General features: G+C 40.5%; 1 protein-coding gene across 6 annotated transcripts in view; it reads left to right on the top strand.

The window, feature by feature from the left end:
* Nucleotides 1-21,645, top strand: part of LOC148327706 (metabotropic glutamate receptor 4-like) — a 165,512-nt gene that overhangs the window by 118,668 nt on the left and 25,199 nt on the right. For all 6 annotated transcript variants that reach the window (XM_088308713.1, XM_088308712.1, XM_088308715.1 and 3 more), the window contains 4 exons: nt 427-562; nt 657-811; nt 2,690-2,830; nt 12,826-13,026. In XM_088308713.1, coding sequence (XP_088164839.1) covers nt 427-562; nt 657-811; nt 2,690-2,830; nt 12,826-13,026 — 633 coding nt within the window. The remainder of the gene's footprint in view (nt 1-426; nt 563-656; nt 812-2,689; nt 2,831-12,825; nt 13,027-21,645) is intronic.

Here is a 21,645-nt window from a genome sequence, read left to right on the forward strand (position 1 = left end):
GGGAAGATCGTTGTTATGGTGTGGATGAGAATTTATGGCTCAAAAGAAGTCACAAGGACTGCAATTCCTTTTAATCGAGCACTTCTTTTACCCAACACTTTCTGTTAGGTAATTTATTTGTAAAATCCATTGATCATCAGGAACATTTCTCTCCTTCTACAGCCAATTATCACACTTGTTGCTCCAATATTGTTGTGGAAAATGGGCAATATTTTTAAAAGATCAGTCCAGAATCAAGAATTCCTGGGAAAATATGAGCAATGAAGACATTGTGTTTATGAGATGAGATGTATAGTAGGGAACTAAACAATCAATTTAAATCAATTCATATTTTTACATGTCTCTTCACTGGCTGCCTGAACTGTCTTTTCAAAACATTCAGTTCAATCCACATTCACAGATTTCCTGTTGCTGTTTACATTAAAGGGGGTGTGTGCATCTCCCAGTCGGTGAAGATTCCCAGGGAGCCCAAGCAGGGGGAATTCGACAAGGTCATTAGACGCCTACGTGAAAATCCCAATGCGAGAGTCGTCATCATTTTCGCCAATGAAGATGATATCAGGTATGTAGCAAAATGCACAGAAAACGACTAAGAAGAAGGTCCACAAGCTGGGGGTGGGCCAACCTCAATGACGTTATCTTCATATATTTTGCAGGCGGCTGCTCCACGCTGCTAAAAAGGCCAACCAGACGGGTCATTTCATTTGGGTGGGCTCTGACAGCTGGGGCTCCAAGATTTCTCCAGTCCTGCACCAGGAGGAGATGGCGGAAGGGGCAGTCACCATCCTGCCCAAGCGCCAGTCCATCAGGGGTAAAGGAAGTCTTCGCAGTCGTATAGTGGATACCATATTTCTGTAAATAGTTGCTGCGGGGGCTTTATTCACCACAGAGAGGATTATAGTGGAGAAAAAAGTCGAGAACCGAGGCAGACTGTCTCTCTCCCCCGAATTTAAACACGGATGCATTGAACATTGTGGTGCATGTCCGCTATCTACTAGAACACTAGAGTTTAAAACTAAATAAATGAAAAATAGTGAGAGGACGACTGAGTTGAATAAATAAAAGACGTGTATCTCCACAAATATGTGGACAAACACAACAATGTGGAGCAACCACATTAATCCAAAGGGACACTGGGATTTAAAATCAAATGTGAAGGACTATTATGAAGAATACAGACAATGACAGAGGTAGAATGCATTGCAAAAGTAAACATGCAGTAGCTATCCAAAATATAAACATGGATGCACAACATTGTGGGGCAAGAACACTTCAGAGTCTACTGGAGTTGAAAACAATATGAAGGACAAATATGAAGAAATACAAAGAGAACAAGAAGAGAGGCAGACTTCTTTGAATAAAAAAGCTATATTCTTTCCCAGAATATAAATATATATATATATAATATAAAATTTTTTCAATACACGGTATGAATTTTCCGAAGGTAGAGATTTGGACCCTATTGGCCAATTGCGGTAATGCATGCTGATTATATCGTTGTGTCTCGCTCCATGAACACTAATCATTGTCACGTAAATGGCCAAACAGTATGGCTAGCCCAAAGAGAAATACAGTATGTTTCCAATATCCACTTTATTTTTGTTTCGTGAAGGAGTGAGCAAATGATGTTGACGGGAAAATGTCATTTGTAGAGCTGCTAAACGTTCTGGATCATCAATATTTTTTTTAAGGGAAATCACTGAATGCTAAGTCATCACACCCATGACACAGATTGCTCCGGATATTTAATGCAAAATCCAGTGTATGATATGAACGATAGCCCCAGGTCAAAATGTTTTGGATCAGCAACATGATTCAGATGCTAGTCAATACAAATTTCATGAACGCGATGCAAAGCACGGCAACACTGAACAGCTGCCCATCACCTTGCTGTTTGCATTAAGGAATGCTTGGTCCTCACTATTTTGTGCCACCCCGGCTACCTATGGGCTACGTCTGGCTAGCCAACATGGCTAAACTAGATAACATTTTGCTTTGAATCTGTTATCAACAATGCATAAGTAACGAGCGAAAGTAAGTATTTTCATCATGAAGGGATGACACGTTTTAGTAATAAGAAAAAGTCAGACAAGCCATGGTGAGTGCTAAGCTATCTACATGCCGTCGCGCAACACCAAAAGAAGTGTTTGCATGATACACTCCACTTGAACCGCTGTTATTCTGTCATCTGATGGAGGCATGCAATTTATACAGTGATAGAAATTTTGGCCCATATTGCACATCTCTAGCACACAACATTGTGGAGTGACCAAACATCAGTCTACTGGAACTTGAATTGCAATGTTACCAATGCATAATATTTCTGTATGAATCTACACTATAATTCAGGAGACTTTTTATCTGCTTCTGTAGGTGCTGCTGTTTTGGTTAGCAAAAAGCTATTGCCGTTAAATCTCTAAAGTACATATATGTTAACAATAAAGTGTAAAGTGCGGTAATGACACTTACTACCCATTTTATTCTAGATGGGGAAGACGGAGACGTCTATTTCTGGCAGGTGTTAATTGGTCTTGCAACTAATTGGGGAACGGCGTTTATGAGTGGGACGACTACTGTGGGAATAATTTCCCAAAAGGCGTCAGGGCATTTAAACCTGACACTACTCAAGGAAATATGATCGTTTGCAAAATAAGAGAAAAGACACAAACATGTCATTGAATGTGTCCAGGCTTCGATCGCTACTTTATCAGCCGTACGTTGGAGAACAACAGACGGAACATCTGGTTCGCCGAGTTCTGGGAGAACAACTTCAGCTGCAAGCTGAGCCGACACGCCCTGAAGAAAGGCTCCGGGCTCAAAAAGTGCACAAGTAAGTAGAGCTTGGGTAGTCGCAAAACACCGCCATGTTGGTTACACCTCAAACTTTAAATTCAGTCTTCATGAGCAAAACTCAAAGGAGTTGGGTGAAATATTTTGCGGACTTGTTATGGCCATCCGCTGTCTACTAAACATGTTTTGCTTTGCTGCCATCTTGTGTCATCTATGGGTAATTGTAAATCTTTTTGTGTAGTTGTCAAAACAAGCAAAAATAATTGTTGATATCGACTGGTAGAGGAACGTTACCCTCATTTAAAACAACGGGGGTGGGAAGGGGTCTGCCCAGGCCAATAAACACTATGTTGAATATTTTTATGATTTATTTCTGTATTATTGTTCACATCTATGCTGTTTCTGCCCTCTGTTGAAACTTTTATAGTTACTTACAGTATGAGAAATGTAGCTGTTGTTCTGTGAATGTGTTAAACAACCATATCGGATGCTTAACATCACATGTTATGGACATAGACGGAATAAAATCCAATTACAGACAGTAAATTGGAATTGGGCACCTTGACCTGCAGTGGAAATACAGCCATATTTGTTTTCAGAATTGCATGGTCCGATTAAATGTTATCAAGTATATAGAGACCAAACTCATTCCCACTCTCCCAAATTCAAAGTCTCCCGTCCAAGCTAAATAAAATTTCTTGAGGCGGCATGCGTGCACACACGCTCGGCAGGGAGTCGAGGCAGCGACCCTCATACTGCGAAGCGTCACTGAGTCATCGCATTGCCCCAGGACAGGCGGATGCATGCTCACTCGCTGCTTTCCATGCAGATGCTGGTATTTAAGAGCAACAATGTGTTGTGATGTGGAGTATATGACCCCGTGCGAACGCTGAGCTTTGTTTAAAGTGCAGTGCCAAAACAAAAAAAAAAAGGGGGTTATTTTCGTATTAGCAGTTTGAGTTTAATGTCGAATGGACACTTAATGTGGCTGGCAGAAACTTTATTGCTATTATCCATCCATCCATTCATCCATTATCTGAGCCGCCTATCTTCACAATGGTTGTGGGGGTGCCGGAGCCGATTCCTATCTCACAGGTTGGCCATCTCAAGTACACCACCAACATTAAAGGAATAAGCGCACACACGGAAAATAATGTTAGTGTGAAGTCACCGAAGGACTGCACATGTAAAATCACCCGCCGAGGGTCTCCAGAGAGGGAATGCCGAGGCTATGACGCTGGGTGTGGGGGATGACACGGATACATGACTCAGTCGCAGCGACTTATGCGGGCTGGCCACTGGGAATCCTGGTGAGCTCCTGAGGGAATGCCGGCAATGCTCCAATAGCAACAGCATTTTACTACCACTATAGCCAGCATGTCAATTAAGTGGAGCTGTATGCAGTTTGTATTACACATGTGCGAGGCAGTGTTGTGCATTGTTGCGCCAATGTGAGCGCACAATATATTGTAAATATTGTGATTCATGGTGTAAATGGTATTTAAAATGCAAAGTAAAATAACTGCGAGCAAATTCTAAGATGAACTATGTAATAAAATCTAAGTACATTTTTATCGATTATTTGCCTACAGTGATACTTTAAGTAAGGAAATTAAATTGTTCCGTGACCTTCTTCTTAACTCTAAACATTCATAAATCGAGGAAGCTTTTTCAATTGAATTGAATGGAAAGATGATTCATCTGTTCCAGCCGCCAAATTGTCATATATTTCCAAATATATATATATATATATATATATATATATATATATATATATATACAGTACAAGGAATGCTCTTCCACAATGCCTTGGAATCCAATACAATAAAAACTGTACATGTCATACATACAATACTCTCAAACTTTTTTGTCATGTTAATCAGAAATCTAGGCGGCCCCTTTTAGAATTGTGATTTTAAGAAGCATGTGCGTAAGATGGGGACAAAACAACTTTCTATATCAAGTCATTGGAGGCAGAATTTCCACAAAAACTTTTTGCCTAACTAGAGATGGGTAATTCGTAACTAGAGGTTCTCCTGCTTTATGGAATTTCAACAATTTAGAGTCAAACATACATGATTTCAGAATGGAGGAGGAAACCAGAATGCCCGGAGAAACCCCAAGCAAGCACGGGAAGTACATGCAAACTCCATCGGGAGTGAGCAAAGCTCAGGAATGAAGCTGCATCGGTAGAATCTCTCCTGTCATTTGCCTCAGCCGTGACATCTATTTCCACATCTAGCACCGTTGTAACCTTTGCTTCACAGGGACGACCAGTCTCAAAACTGCTGTTGGAGGTTAAAGAGTGACAACTCTCTGTGGAGTGGAGAAGCTTTGACATCTCTCTCCACGGTCAAATAAACCTCCAAAATAATCAGCATCCTGCTCGGCTCATGATCAAACGATAGGGAGAACTGGAGCCTAGACCAAAAAAGGGAGACTTGTCTTTTATCTGTGTATGAAGGAGATGTAAAATTGATATTGATTAATGTTGAAAGGGGAGGTGCGGCGCGGCACAAGCACTTCATTTATGCTAGTTATTAAAGATGTGAGAGAATACGTGAGAAAGAGAAAGGAGCAGGTCGAAAAAAATACAATTTTGCTCAAAAAGATGCCAACAACACTCAGAGGAAGCGGCTGCACCGGAGATGCAGAACTTTACCAAATTATTTAACGGACTAGTCTTGTATGATGAAATTGAATAGAACCAGAAAACTGCACCAAATGAGAGGTTGGGCCGATGCTCACCGAGGGAGGGAGTTGCTAGCGGATCAGGCAGAGTTTAAGTTTCACAAAGACGTTTGTACCTTTTCACCTAATCACACAGGACATGACTTGAGATTGAAAAATAACTCAAAAGTCTCCCAGAAGCTACATTTTGGCCAAATGATTGTCCTCACTTCTTCATCCAGGAAATATATCACCTGACAGATTAATACGATTGCTATAAGGCATCCATTCCTATCAAGTGCACCACAGGAAATTATCCAACTTCACTTCATTGATCTGAAAATGCTTATTTTCTATCTAAGCCCGTGATGAGAAAAGGAAGCTTCAAGATGCTTCATGAACCACTTGCTATATTTTTTTTACACCTCTGGGTGGCACTGTTGGTTTAAAGGGGGCGCAAGTAATGGCAAGTCAATGTAGTTTCAGCCCTATGTTGAAAAGACTGTGCCATCTAGAGGGCTCAATAAACACAACAACTGGTTCATTAAGCCTTTTGAAGCTTCATTTTCCCATCCTGAGTGATGAGTAGGGACAGGAAATAAAATTAAATGCATTTCCACTAGATGGTAGAAGGTAATGATAATAATCACCATAATTATTAATTAAAAAAATATGAATGTGAACCCCTGTTACCATTCATACAGATAGTCAGAATGAAGGGATTTGTGTTCAACTGAACAGGCCCACATTTCATTCATTCAACCCGATGAATAATTTGAGATAAGATAGTTAGTTCTGAAAAATACACTTAGTGACGTCCTTGTTTGGTAGTTTTTGTGAGCTTTTTCTGATGTAAGATATTTGCCTTGGCTCAATACAGATTGGGCTACACTGCTATTTGGGGTGTAACGGAGGGCTGGACTACATTGTCTGAAACTATATCACACCCCTGCTATAATCTCAAAGCCGAGGTACGCAGAGCTGCACTGATTTTTGTTTTTAATGCACAGGTAAGTTTTCTTCTGATAGAGGAACTTAAGTAAATGCTCGATGAGCTTGTTGACACAGTGGCAGCGGAGGGGGGAGGGGTATTTGTGCTTGCTGATGTGTCAATGCGCCACAAACACACGGGGTAGTGTTTGAAAGGCATTTTTTCGTCTTTTTTCTCACTAACTTCTTCCCCCACACTCCTGCCACAAGTATGAGTCACTGATGTCCAATGCTCAGGCTCCGCGCCCTGTAGTCATAAAGGCGGACTTAATAGACTTGAAATTGGCCCTGCAGTATATGGGCCGGGTCTAGAGTCAATCACTTGCATGAGACAGACGACAAGTTCAGATAAATTTGGATATTTGGTCAACCTGCCTATTTTGTTGCAATTGACAAGCACGGACAAAAAACAGGGCAGATAGTTTTTTTATTGTCTTGTATGTCAAATGTTGCCCACTTGGCATCCATTGCAGCCTGATCATCCTGGTACCGGGATCCCCGACATCTGTCCCTTCTCAAGGTTTCTCACTTTTCCCCAGATGGGGTTTTGAGGTTTTCAGTGGCCCCCTTGGGGTTAAGTCAATTGTGAATATGTGAAGCCCTTTGAGACTGTCAGTGATTAAGGGCTATACAAATAAATTTGACTTGACTTGACTAGAAAACTCCTCAATTCTTTTGGAGCTCCATATTAGCACCTTTGCAATGTAAAAACCTTGATCAGGCAGCAAGCAGGCTGTCATGTGCTTGGCACTACTCCAGCATAGCATGCTTCATCTTGTTGTCAAGTGGGCGACAATTACCCAAGTAGAGGGATAGATTAGGTTAGGTAGATAATGTGTTAAGCCCAAAGGAAATTCTGGAAAAAAAATCAAATTGCTGTTCTTCTCTTCACTTTTGACCCGGCTCAGTAGCAAGTCATCTCCTTGCCATTTGTATTGCGGCAAATGACTTGGGAGACATGTTCCTTAAAGACTCAGAACCAGTTGCTTCTCTATTTGTTCCCAGCAACAGCGCAAGTTTAAGGTTGCTTCCGATTTGTCTATCTATATGAGTGGATTGGCTCAACTTGATGTTGACCACACAAGTAAGAAATAGGTTTAATATTTATGAGGATCGGAATGACTGTTCAGTTCCAGATCAGTGAGGAAAAATAACTCTTACAGACTGCACAACACAGAAAAATCACTCAACATAGTCTTTTCGAGAAATCAAATCATTGAATCTTGGCTGACTATGATTGGAAAGGGTGTTGGCTCAAATTTGGCCACATTGTCGGTTTGTGTGTACACTGCTTAATGACTTGACTATTACAAAGTTTGCGGCTCGGCATCATTGGTATATGTGTCTCTTGCTTGGCTATTATTATCCGTTTTACGTGAGATGAAAGGATAACTGCTGATGTTGATCTTTCAGAGAAAAACAATAATCTAACCTTTGCTGATTTTTGATCAGAAGTAGCGTAAAATCCTCAAATTCAACCCAATTATCAACATGTGTTTACCCCTCCCTTGCAAGCCGGCCTGCCAGCAACCTTTCTATTTCCATTAACAACACTTCTTTCGCTCATCATATTGAATGCTCCGAATGAGTCAGTGAGAAAAGAACCTGGGAGTAGTATCGTCAAATAAAAGACAGGAAAGGCTGGCATTGAATGAGACATCAAAATCGCCATCACAGGCCTTTAAACCAGCCTCTGAAAGAATTATACCGTTCATGAAAGTTCCAGACTGGAGAGCTTAGATGAGACAGCGACGACATTGAGGGGCAAGTGTCCTGAAACGTCGATAGAAAGTTAAGCGTTGGCGGCCTGTCGACGCCTCGCCAGAGCGCCACTGCTACACCGCCCACGCTCGTTATCAGAATCCCAGAGGCTTCTTCTTCACGTCGTCCAAACTGTGTCCAATCAAAGCCCCCGTGGACCTTTAATTACTGCAGCCGTACCCTCCCGATGATCGTTTGAAAATCTCACAAGATAATCGTTAGAAAGGCAAGATGAGATGTGACCGAGATGGGGTGACGGGTGCTGATTTGGGGGGGGTCTAGCACCTTTTAGATTGAAGTGGGGATTGAAAATTGCAACGTCAGTTGAAAAATGAACAACCTGATGTTAGAAAATGCATGAATGAGGACAGCCATGAGTCCATAACCTCATCAGAAGACGTATTTAGCATATTTAATGTATCATTTGTACTATAATTGCTACAAAGTGAAGATTTAGAATCAATTTATCAAAGGTCACGCTGTGTTTAAGTTACCACTGGGCCTTGCAAACTAACACTGCTTGAGTGTGGCGCTTTTGGGCAATTTTGAGAAATGTTTCGGAGAAAAATCCCTGCAAAGATGTCTCCATTTAGGTCGTATTCAAGAATCAAAGGACGCTGTTAGAACAGTCTTTGAATCAAATGTACTTCATATTTGGTGATTTTGCATCAATTCCAAGATATTATTTAAGTAAATATCTGTTACAAGCTTTGCAAAAAATAGTAGTTGAAAAATGTGATTAATCCGATTAATCATGGAATTTTTTTGTGATTAATTAGTTTAAAAAACTAATCACTTGACAGCACTAAATATATATGTATATATATATATATACATATATATATATATATAGATGTATATATATATATATATTTATATATATATATATATATTTATATATATATATATATAGAGAGAGAGAGAGAGAGAGAGATTTTTTTTGTAGAACCTGTCCTTAGCTATTCGCTGAAAAAAAACCCATCTATAATTGCATTTATTATCTTTATACATGACCTTAAAATCAAGTAATTAAAAAATAAATAAGAAGAAAATCCAACACGTAAAGGAAATGGTATTTCATTGCAATTGCTTTGGCTCTATCTGAAACCCCCGTAAGAGATCAAACTTGGTTCGTGTTTCGTTTCTGCAGTGTGACTGGTAGCCAGTAAATCACAGGGAACTACAGAAAAACAAACAACCACGCACGCATTTATAATTATGGAAAATGGAGTCTTCAAAGACTCAAACGCTTATGTTTGGAATGTGGGTGGAAGCCCGAATACCCCAAACCTCTTCTCAACACTCTGTGAGGCATATGTGCCCACCACTTGTGCTGCTTTGGTCATGCAAAAAAGAAAGAAACCTCCACTGCAGCATCTTGGTCTCCGAGGCAACAATAAATCTGATTAGCCGCTTGAATGAGAGCAACACCGATGACACCGGTACCTTTTTTGGGGGAAATATCTTCAACTCAAAGCAGTCAGAGTGCTCTCACATTAAAAAAAAGAGAAGAAAAGAAGCTGTGTGCCGCACTTTTTTCCACAGCGTTCGCTCATTGGAAATAATTGAAAAGAGAGCATGTCGTCCACCTGTTGGCTGGCAATTGCATTCTGAACTACCGTATTAGTAGCTGCAGCTCGGCGATTAGCCCGTCGCTGCTAATTATTCAACGCTTAATCCTCACGTCTTTTGTCAAACGGAATGCGGCGGGGGCGAATACGTCGGGATTGGTGTGTTGCATCTGCTTCTTGTGTGCACCTCTATGCAATTAATCATCGCCCTCACCCCCTTCGCAGAAAAAAAAAAACCTTTGCAACAGCCTGGGTCCGGATTAATGAACTCCTATCGCATGTTATTACATTGAGTGGATTATCTGAGCAAATGTAAGTCCACATTTGCTACGTTCCTAATTTCTCTCGCTTGGGCTCTGTAAGTGAATTCCAACCCCAACTATGGCTTACGCAATCCATTAGCGCTATGGAATTTGAAGTTAATGAAAAATGACGTACGCAGTGTAGGGAAAAGATAATGGCAAATGAACATGGAGACTTTTCCATTCGCAGGCAAATCCGTGTAATCCTTCTCTGAAGACAAGAAGATTTTACCCCTTTCACTGATAAGATTTCCCGCAGGACAGGAAAAAAAAAAAAACAACCTCCAACCTGCCCTCCACATATTGGAATTGATTCTCTCGTCAGCAGTGCTCCACAAATTTAGCTTCCAGCTAATTGCGACAGGCAAGGCCCTTTCTATGCGGCGGCAATAAGGGACCCCGCAGAGGACCGAGGCAGGTACCCCATCATTCGGAGCAGGTTGGTGCGGAATTGCGCTGTCTAAACCGCTCTGCTCCACTAAGTGACATTGTGACAAATGAAGTTGTTGCGTATACGCTCAAGATATTGACTTGAACTATTAGCTCAGGTAGAAATACACGTGTTTACCTCTATCGAGGAAATTATTTTTCTGTCTCTGTTTTGTTCGTAAATTTAGGACAAAACTATGAAACCAATTTCCTAGAAAGCTCTGAATACTCTCTATACTGTACAGCACTTTTCATATGCATTCAATCCTAAATCCTGACGAGTATCCCATTTCCTTCCAAGCAGTGACTGAGTTCAATCTTTGTCTCATCAGACCAAATAATTTTCTTTCTCCTGGTCAGAGAGTCCTTCAGGTTCTTTTTGTAAAACTCCAGGGTGGCTTCCATTTAACGTTTACCAAGGAGTGGCTTCGTCTGACCACTCTATCATAAAGGCTTGATTAGTGGAGTCCTGCAGAAATGGTTATCCTTCTGGAAGGTTCTACTCTCTCCCCATAGAACAGTTGAAGCTCTGGGAGAGTGGCCATAAGATTCTTGGGCACCTCCCTAACGAAGGAGTTGTATCATGATGCAATGGTCAAAGGGGTGTGAATAAAAAATAAAAAATAAAACTTTTTTTCATCTTGTCATTATGATGTATGTAGAATTGTGAGGGGAAAAATATGTTCTATTAAGAGGCTGTAATGTAACAAAATGTGGAAAAAGTGCATTGCAAGGCCAACTATAGGATTTTTATGGCCCTAAATGAGATTTTATTTGGTCCCAAAATATTTAGAGCATAGTTGCCAAATTACATAGTACAGAGTAGCCTTGTGCCGTTCTGCACATTATACAAACTCCTTTGGGTGGGCATTGCTTGAATTTGAATGATTCTGGGTCCAAACGATTCGCCTTTATGATTCTTTTAGGGGGAAGATGTTTGCATGGTTTAAATCAGGGGTGTCCAAACTACGGCTTTCCATTTTTAGTGGCCCATAAAATTACTTTCTTCACTAGGTGGCAACAAAGCAGAAGAACAAATTTGTTCTGATTGCTCACTTGCTTGTTTTCAAACAATCACACCAAGGGCCACCCCTAAATCCTGAAAAACTAATTCATGTTTTTCTGTTCAATGCGTCTTTTTTAAACGAATAAACATTATCACCCGAGCCTCCTGTTTTTCTGCACCTGGCTAAATGGTCAAGCTAATCAGTTATTTTCTGAACAAAATGTAATTCTATTGACTTTTTAATTAGCTTTACTATGGATTGCTATCTCATTTATTAAATTTATTTTAACCAGTATTAATATCAAACCTAGGCACTTGAATTTATGTTATTAATTCTAATTAAACAGGAGTATATGTTACATATTCTAAAGACAATTGAAAATGAATTTACACAAGTGTAAATAATTGTACACATTTTGCTCCCACTGATGGGATCACATAACCTTGTTTACGCAAAACTTTTTGGCATCCCAATTCACATTAGCAAAAGCTACCCTATATGAACTCTAGAAAAGTTATTGTTGAGGAAAATGATTTTAACTGCCTTTTCATGTAATGTGCGTACTGTCTATTGGTGCAGATGAGAACACACATCCTATAGTAAGCACATGCATACACTTAGCTGGTTCTTTGCATTTGACCCATAGCTGCCTCAATCTTGGCAATAAACGCATTTTATTGTGCAATTCACCCAAGTATGACTTTGCCGACTTTCTGCACTCTGTAGGCTGATCAAGGCTTGCAGCGGGAGAGATCTCATCATACTCGGCACTGTTAACTTGTATAGGTCATGTGACCTCCTTAGCATAATTCAATCTTATTAGAAATGTTACACCGAGGCGAGTGTTCATGTATTTGAACAAAGTTGAGGAGCACTTTCAATCGGTGCTGGAATGTTAAAATGTGAACGATTGCGGGAGAATCGGAACGTTACTCACGGTGACAATCGATTCGCGAGACTAAAGAGCTGCGTAATTTAAGTTGTCTAATTTTTTTAAAATACACTGTAGTAGGTTGACGAACGGCATAAAAAGTTCACGCAGCGGAGCATAAAGTGCAAGGCAGGAATTTATGTGCCCCCAACTAGCCCTAAAAAAACTCATAGGCTGTTTAAGCCACTGGCCTGAGCTGCTGCACTGCCGAGAGTTTTGTTCTTCGCTAGGAAGGTATGCATCCGACAATAAGCCACTCCACTCACTCAGACCGTTTAATAATATAAAGTCGTTTATAACATTTAATCATGGAGAATTGCTTATTCATTTTCCTAATGACATTCATTTCATATCACGTCACGCCTGTCTTACAGATCAAGAGCGGATCGGAAAAGACTCCAACTATGAGCAGGAAGGTAAAGTGCAGTTTGTGATTGACGCCGTCTACTCCATGGCGCACGCGCTGCACAATATGCACCAGGAGCTGTGCCCGGGCAAGGTGGGCCTCTGCGCCAAGATGGAGCCCATCAATGGCACGCATCTGCTCAAGCACATACGCCGCCTCAACTTTAAAGGTGAGTTGCATGCCAATTTTGCAATCTATAGCAAATTTCACCAAATAAATGTCGCTTTGAAGGCCTCAACGCACCAATCCGACGTCGGAAAGTTGGTACATGCCATCTGGTTGGTGCAGCGAGCGAACCAGTCTAAGGTGCAAATAAATCTTTGCGGATGGCGCACTGTTCTAATATTTATCAATTATCCATCCAAAGTAAACACAGTAGGAAAAAGAAAGCATAGTTTTTATTGGTCTTTACAAACGCAAACATTTACATGGAAACCGATTTTGCTTTCTTATGAATCATCCATGCAGACTGAAATTATTTGATAACCAAAACAGCGGCACTGAGCAAGTTGCTGTCGCCTATTTCACTGCCTTTTTTTGTTGGGGGCGGGGGGACGTCTTAAATTCAGTGATGCAGAAACTACACTTAATATTCTTTAGTATTAATCTGAAGAAATATAGGCCTCACACCTAAAAGATCGTGTTCACATTTTTAGGATTTGTTCCATGTTAAAGCAAGAATGAGTCATATTATGAATACTATATCACCCAAGGTGCTTGAGAGAAAAATCACCACATGCAGGCGAGACTTCCACTTTTACTAATAAGAGTCATACCTGACTACCACGATTTGCCATAATGATTTAAAATGTGTTTATGACATCAACCTCTATTGAGTAGGCTATTTTCTACACTTCCTCCTGCCAGCTAGTCGCTGCGTCCAAGTTTGTGGCTTGCATATTAATTGTTCACTTATTCACACACGAAAAAAAATCCCCACTGATCCATATTTCATTTTATAAAAAAAAAAATGGAGAGAAGCAATTTAAGACAATAATTATTCTTTCACGCAAAATCAAGTGTGTGGGTGTGCGTGTGCGTGTGTATGGGTGGGTTGTGCAACGTTTGTGTAGATAAATTATTCATTTGAAGCCGTGCTCTGTGTCGGCTATCTTTTTTTTTTTCAATTCTAATTAATATCTACTTGTCACTTTGTCAGAATGTCAATTAAATGTTTAATCCATAAACTTGAGAGTTTAAAAACTATTCAAGGAAGGAAGAAGAGCCTCTCACTGGGAAGTCAACTTGAAACGACTGTTAATACACGTCACATTATCTTGGCTCAGGCCTAGTTTACAGAACAGTGGGGACATTTTAGAGCAACATTGAATAGTATAAATCATAGGTGTCAAACTCGGGCCCGCGGGCCAAATTTGCCCCACAGTGTAATTGTATTCGGCCCACAAGGATATATACCATATGACTACTATACCATTTTACATTCTATATTATAATAGTAACATTCAAAATGATAATACTAATTTTTAAAACTAAACATTGTATTGCATTAATTAAACGACTTTTAATATTTTTTTTCAATAAAAGAAATTAGCATTTATATTGTTTTTAAAAAATTTAATGCTGGCCCGTGGATTTGTTCAAGTTTTACTTTTTAGACCACTGTGTATTTGAGTTTGACACCCCTGCTCTAAATCAACATTTATCTTTATGCAAAGGACATAGAGATGTCATCCTGTGTATTTCAACCATAATTTAGATTGGTAGCATTAGAGGTTAAATTCAGTAACTGCCATTGACGGCTTAAGATGTCAAGGATACATTTTTTTTAATTTTTTTTATTACTGGCTGGTACAGAATGAGTTAAGGTTATAGTTGTAGAAGCTTTATTTAGGTTAATTTCTTTATGTTTTAGAGTTGGTTATAGTTTTTTTATTTAGTTTGGTTAGAGATTAAGAGGGTTCTTTTAGGGTTACTAGGGGTAGGTTTGGAAGAATTAGAGTTAACATTTAGTAGGGATTAGGTGCAGTACGGTTAGTAGTTATGGTTAGTTGGGGTGTTGGTTAGAGTTTGTCGGGGAGGGTTGCCATGATTAGAGGTCAGGGTTAGTTTGGATTTAGTTTTAAAAGTTTTGGCTAGTCAGGGTAAGTAGCGCTAGGAGTTAGGGTTTTTCAAATTAGGATTGGAATGATTTAGGGGTTAGTTTTAACAGCAAAAAAAACACAGTATTTAGAAAATAAAACATTAACAAGGTTTATGTATTTAATTTTTTTCAAGTTCGGCGGGCCAGACTAAAACGTTTAATGGGCCACATGTGGCCCCCGGGCCGTAGTTTGCCCACACCTGTTTAAGAGGGTTACGAGCATTAGGGTCGGGTTGATATTAGGATTAGGGTGTAGATTAATATTGTAGGGTTTGGGTTAAGCATTAAGTGCTGTCTTTATCAGATGTGGGGGATCAATAATCCACACGGTTTAAATTAGAGGTGCCGTGTTGAATTGGTGCCTATGTTGGGTTTCAGGAACACAACTTGGAGAATGCCAGAGTGACCATTAACGGTGTCTCTTTTATCTCAGTAACCTGAATCCCCAGACATCTGCTGAGCAGAGACACTTGCCAAAAGGGACTCTTGACTTTAATTCGGCCCCTTTGGAGTTTTTTTTTTTTTTTTGGGTGGTCTGGGGTTGTGTGGGTGTGCTGCTGATTAGAGAATCATGGGAGAGCAGCGAGAAAAAGTTACCCCTCACTAAACAGATACCCTAAAGACCCAATTGCGCTGTTATCTATAATAACACCATGTCCACACTGGTATTTTTCAAAGCATACAGTGTGGAACCTTAAAACTCCAAAGTTTGATAAGATTTTCAGGAAAATGTGCCTCAAATGTTATTTGAGCTGAGGAAAGTGGAAAAACACTTTTAAGTAACGATGTGTGTGTGTGTGTGTGTGTGTGTGTTCATAAAAAGCTTCACAGGAAGTCTTACACGGACGGAGCTAGTGTCTGAAAGCACCAAGTCCTTTTAAGAAAAGACAAGACACAACGCAATTCTATTGATCCATCAAACCTTAAATGAATTTATTTCAACAGTGTGCATGGCGGTTGCATCTGGCCAGACAGCTTGCCTCCAGGTTAGACTACAGCACACTCCATATAATTGCATCAGCCCACAACAAGATATTGAAACTGTCCAGATGTATAAAACAAGAGCTCCAACTGTATTTGTTGGGGTGTGTGGATTCTATGCTGACTGAATTTATAGTATAACGTCATGATACATGAAACGTGTGATAAATGTGTATTTATGTAGAAAGAATAGGAATTTCATGATATTTATTTTTCTGTCAGGTTTAGGGTTATGCCAGGGGTGTCAAACTCCAGTCCTCGAGGTCCTGCATGTTTTCCATTTCTCCCAGCTGCAACACACCTGATTCAAATGAGCAGGATACTTATCAGGATTCTTCAGAGCTTGTTGATGAGCTGATCATTTGAATCAGGTGGGCTGCGGCCGGGAGAGATTGAAAACATGCAGGACTGGATCTTAACACCCCTGGGTTATGCATATTATGGTTAGGATTGGAGTGTGGGGGTTAATGATGGGTTGGTCTAAGTGTTAGTTTTAAGGTCAGCAGGGTGAGGGTCGGTTAGGGCTGTATAAGCATTTAAGCTTCTATATACTTCAGCGTCCGATGTCCATGCGTACGACACTGCGTCAATGTCACGCGCCAATTGCCTTCACACTCGCGCACGCAGTTTTGAGAATGTGCTGCAGTTTCACTCCAAGTCAGGGGGTGTCCCTACGGCGAATTTGTCCCTCAAAACCTTCCACCTTCGCTGGCACTCCAACAATTCCGAGTCTACAGCTGTGAGAATGTCACGCCAGGAATTGGCTGCCATTTGGCCATCTTTGAAGCTGGAGCTGGCATCATATAGATGAATATATTTGTGCACTTCTTCGTACAGTCGCTCGACTACTTGGGGCTCGTTTTCTTTAGTCAAAATGGTGGAACTTGCCAGGAAACCTGATGTAGTCATTGCAGCATGTGACATAACGGACCAATCAAGAGAGAGAATGCCGGGCATCGACGTTCGTGCTGCAACATTTTCTGACGTGTGCGCAGCACAACGTGCCGGTCACGTGAGGCAATACACCACTTGTCGACCGTGCTGACGCGGGACTATAAAGAGACCTTTAGGATTAGTGGTGTTTCAGCGAGGACACGGTTAGGGTTATAGTTAAGATTGGGTCAGTGCTAATTCTTGTTTTGAAGTGTCTCACATTTCTTGTTGTGGTAATTTGCTCTTGGGACTGATCCAGCAGGAATCTATTGTTCCATACCGGCGTGTGTGTCAGCAGTTTTGGTGGGTAGCCGCTAAAAATAATGACAACGCCTCAAAAGTATCGTGGGCTTCTTGGGTTTCTCATGCAATGAGGATGAAATTTCAAAAAGCTTCTTAAAAAGCGAGATGCTCACAGGGAGTCGCGGGCGCTAAAACCCATTTATCTGCCATATCTGAGCACACTGTCTGGAGGCTGCACGCTAAGCTAGCTGACGACAGATAACCTTTTCGAAAAGCGGGAACAAAATCTCCAGATAGTTCTCATAATCCGCTAATATCTGTGTGATTCTTTTACGTTCTCTCCGATCACATTTTCCACACTGACAAATCCAGAGTCAGAGCCCCTTTTCTTTAGCGTGAATCAATTTCACAGCTCAGTTTCAGCCCATTCAGCAGCAGCAGCCGACCAAGCACAAATACTCAAACGCATCCACTGCGACTCTCTTCAAACTTGTTCTCACTCCAATTGGTCAAGAGCAGAAAAGCAGCTTCTCATTAGTCTTTTCTGTCTTCTGCGAGCGCCTCACAAAAGTGTTTATTTTTCTATTTTCTCACCTTCTTTTTTGTCCTCCAGCAGGCATTATGAAACTCAAACTATACCTGTATCTAATTAAAAAAAAAATCCATTTGGCCTTTTGTTCACAAGCACAGTGCATTTTAGGTCAAAGAAAAATGAACGTTTTAAAGCAGTGTTTACCCGCTTTATTTAACAGTAAACATACTCGGAGGATGTTAGCATATGAAGTTTGCCCTTCGTTTGATCTCACGCAATATTGAGAACGGGCAAACAACGCATTTGTCGTTGTTTTTGCCACAGCTCTTTCATGCCTGTGTGGTGGAAAAATACATTTTTAGAAACATCTGTGCAAGTGCTGACCTAGTCATATTGTATTACTGCCGTATCATGTTGACAAACCAAATGACGAAGATCCAAATCTGTTGGACTTTATTGTTTTGCAAACAGCAACATGTATCCTTAATGAATTACGATTGGCCTGCTTTGCTCTGAATCGACCACAAATTCAATAAACGCAGCATTGATTATATTATATTAGTTATATTCTCAATGATGCAACTGCCATTTGCATACACAGCAAAATCTAAAATTAAGTTAAAGTGAAGTGTAATATCTCAAAACACTGTTATTTGTCAGCAAATATTTCTTCTTGGCAGTTTTTAAAAGCATTCCACCTTCTTTCCCTTAAATATCTTAAAACGGCATTGTGATTTGTTTTCAAGATTTTATTACAGGTTATGACATGTTTGTTTCTTTTAAATTTCATGTTTTCAATATAATTCACATTTGATGCGCTACTGAGCTCGTGATTGCAACAGGATCTGCTGCAGATAAAGTCATAAAGCGATGATGGAGCCAGTGAGGCGCGAGACGCACTTCAAGAGCGAAGTGTACTCGGGGTAAATTCTGCATGACTTCCCCATGCAGAGGTCATTAAGAGTTAATGTCAGTGTAGCATGGAAACATGCCTCCATTTGCCAAGGTGTCCTGCGTTCACGTGTGGGGTGGGGCTGGGGGGGGCCATGTTAGATTATGATCGCTAATTCTGAAGGTGTGTACTGCTACCATGATCATTAAATATTGCATATGATTACAAGCAGTTAATTAACCTCAGTGGCCCGGAACAAGCAAGTGGCCGTCAGTTCACAGGCTTTTGCAACCTCAGGGCCCACGTTGTCACATTAGAGTGCAGCTCAATGTAGTGGTGGCAGAGGAGATGAGGAGGAGGAGGCCTCTGTGGAGCTCATTATGCAAGAAGACTGTTAAGACAAGCAGTTTGTGCCACATGACAGGCCTCATTTCTTATCTGCATCTACAACATTGGCCAGACTGGACCAGAATCTCCGCCCTAATGAAGAGGACCTACCACTGGCACAGGAAGAACGACTGAAACCACAGGTCGCATTCCCCCTCGGCCACTTCATTTCATTACCCAAGCACTAGAATCCCCGTTTTTTTTTTATTTTTTGTCTTCTTAATTTTGTTCACCACTGGAGAGGTGTGATGTGCTGTGCCAGCACATGATGCCATCTGTGTCACAGCGTCACTACAGTTCTGTTCATGCCATCCCCGTGTTGTAGTCAGCGTAAAAAACTAAACTTAAGTTCCAATCAGGCGGGTACTACTCTTCAGACTTCTGTTAAAAATGGTATCACAAGTGAGATGATATCCAAGATGAAGAAGCTACTGTGGCATGAAGTGTTGTGGTCCGCTTTATTCTAAGGTTGTCAAAATGAAAGCGTTAACTCTGGAGATTAATCTAAAAAAATTAACACGGTTTGATTTACTTCACAAATAACTTACTTTCATACTTTTCAAATATTGCACCATATTAGCTGTACATCTTTAGCACATCATCTCAGAACAAAAAACACCCTGCTCAAGTTGCCACTGGGCCTTGCAAACCAACACCCATAGAATGTGGTGCTTGTGGGCAGTTTGAGAAATGTTTTTAAAAAAAAAAAAGCCCTGTTAAGATGTCTCAGTCTAGATCATATTCAAGAATCAAAGAAAGCTATTAGAACACTCTTTGAATTAAATACACTTTAAATTTGGCGATTTTGTATTCATTCCAAGAGAATAATCAAGTAAATATCTGTTACAAAGTTCACAATAAATAATAGTTGAAAATTGGGATTAATTGCAATTAATCATGGATATTTTTTGTGATTAATTAGTTTAAAAATGTAATCGACAATTGACAGCACTATTTTATTCACACTTTAAATCAGTTTTAGGGTACTATACTACTAGTCGATTCAACTACTGTGCATCGACATTTAAAGGTTAAAATCCGCTAATCCATAATCACCTGTGTTTGGCATTTCATCTTTCTATTGGACAATCTAAAGAGGACTTTTGACTGGCCTGCCTGCTGCCGTCACCCAACTAGAGCAGCAGCAACATGGCCAGCCAACAATGCGACACAGTCTGCACTACATATTTCTGCACAGGTCCCAGAGTCCAAAAATAAGATGGTTGCAGATGAGCATTGCTGTCAGCCTCAAAGGCTTTAGTTATGCAGATCGCCGCTGGTCTTCAAATATTCATACCAGCGGGACCATAGGACTGGTGATGAGGAGCAAAGGCTGCGGTGTGAAGGGAAGCTCATCTTTTGTGCCAAAATTGGATGTCCAATAACAAAGGAAGATCAACTGTGTGCTAACTTTATTTGCATCGCATTCACACCACGCACTGACAACAATATGAATGACATCATCGATTAACTGGCGCGGACCCAACTTTCATCACAGTCAACTACAAAAAAAAAATCATTCATTGTTCAATTCCTCGAAAGTAACGTAACGGACAAAAGTAAAAAAAAAAAAAAAATGGAGTACAAAGCAGGTGTGTGCAAACTACGGCCCGTGGGCCACATGCGGCCCATTAAACGTTTTAATCCGGCCCGCCAAACTTGAAAAAACTTAAATGAATAAGCCTTGTTATTGTTTTATTTTCTAAATACTGTGGTTTTCCAAAGGCATGTATATTGTTGAAGTGCTTTTGTTCACTTTCATTTAAAAAAAAAAAAAAAAGTTTTTTTTTTTCCAATGAAGTGAGGTGACCAAAACACTCCATCCATCTGCTCCTGGTCCGGCCCCTTTGTCAAATTTTAGAACCCATTGTGGCCCGCCAATTAAAAGGTTTGCCCACCCCTGGCTCAAATGGTCAGTGGTCAGAAGTAGGATAGCTAGCCAAGAAGAGGGAGGCTGTAGCATGACTGACCACAGTGTCATGGTCAGTGTACATTTTTGAAGGGGGAAGGCGACCCAAAGAAGACAGGTGAAACATGATTGGTTGCAACTCTGACGCAATGTGAATCAGAATGCCATGTTTAGACGAGAGAAGGCACATAGAACTTTTTATTGCAAAGAATTTTTGGGGGGTTACTTCCCCTTTAAGCCCCAAAAGTCCCTATTAAAATTCTGTTTGAGGGCACTGCTCTTTTCAGTTCTGTTCAACATTGTGTCAGAAGTGGGATGCATACTGATGAAGGAGAAGGGAGTGTGACTGTGTGTAGTGTCATGGTCAGTGTGATTTTTTTTCTTCTTTTTTAAAACACAGTTGATGTGTTTTGAGGGTACTACTCCTCAGTTCAGTGAAGAAAATTGTAGCAGAAGTCGGGAGTTGTAATTTGGTAATCATCCAGATTTCTCAACCCAAAAGATCAGAATCTGATGTGATTACTGACGTGTGACTAACACGTATCCATTTGGAGTCCTACAAACCACTGGCCTTAAAGTGAATGTCATAAACATGTTTTGTCGAGTCCTATTGTTACCGTCAGCATTTCTGACGTGCAAGCGTCCTGTGGAGATCACATTGGTCTGCTACAGTTTGCCGCTAGAGCCGAAATTGCTCCTTGGCGAGTCTCCGCGGGTGGGCAGCTAAATCAGAATTGATAAATACATGTTTATTCACGCTTGATTGTGAAGTGGTCATTGAGTGGCAAGTGAAAGGGATGCAGGATTCTG

The sequence above is a fragment of the Idiotropiscis lumnitzeri genome, chromosome 11, assembly GCF_059441095.1.
Source record: "Idiotropiscis lumnitzeri isolate Australia: NSW breed Sydney's pygmy pipehorse chromosome 11, RoL_Ilum_1.0, whole genome shotgun sequence".
Classification (NCBI taxonomy): domain Eukaryota; kingdom Metazoa; phylum Chordata; class Actinopteri; order Syngnathiformes; family Syngnathidae; genus Idiotropiscis; species Idiotropiscis lumnitzeri.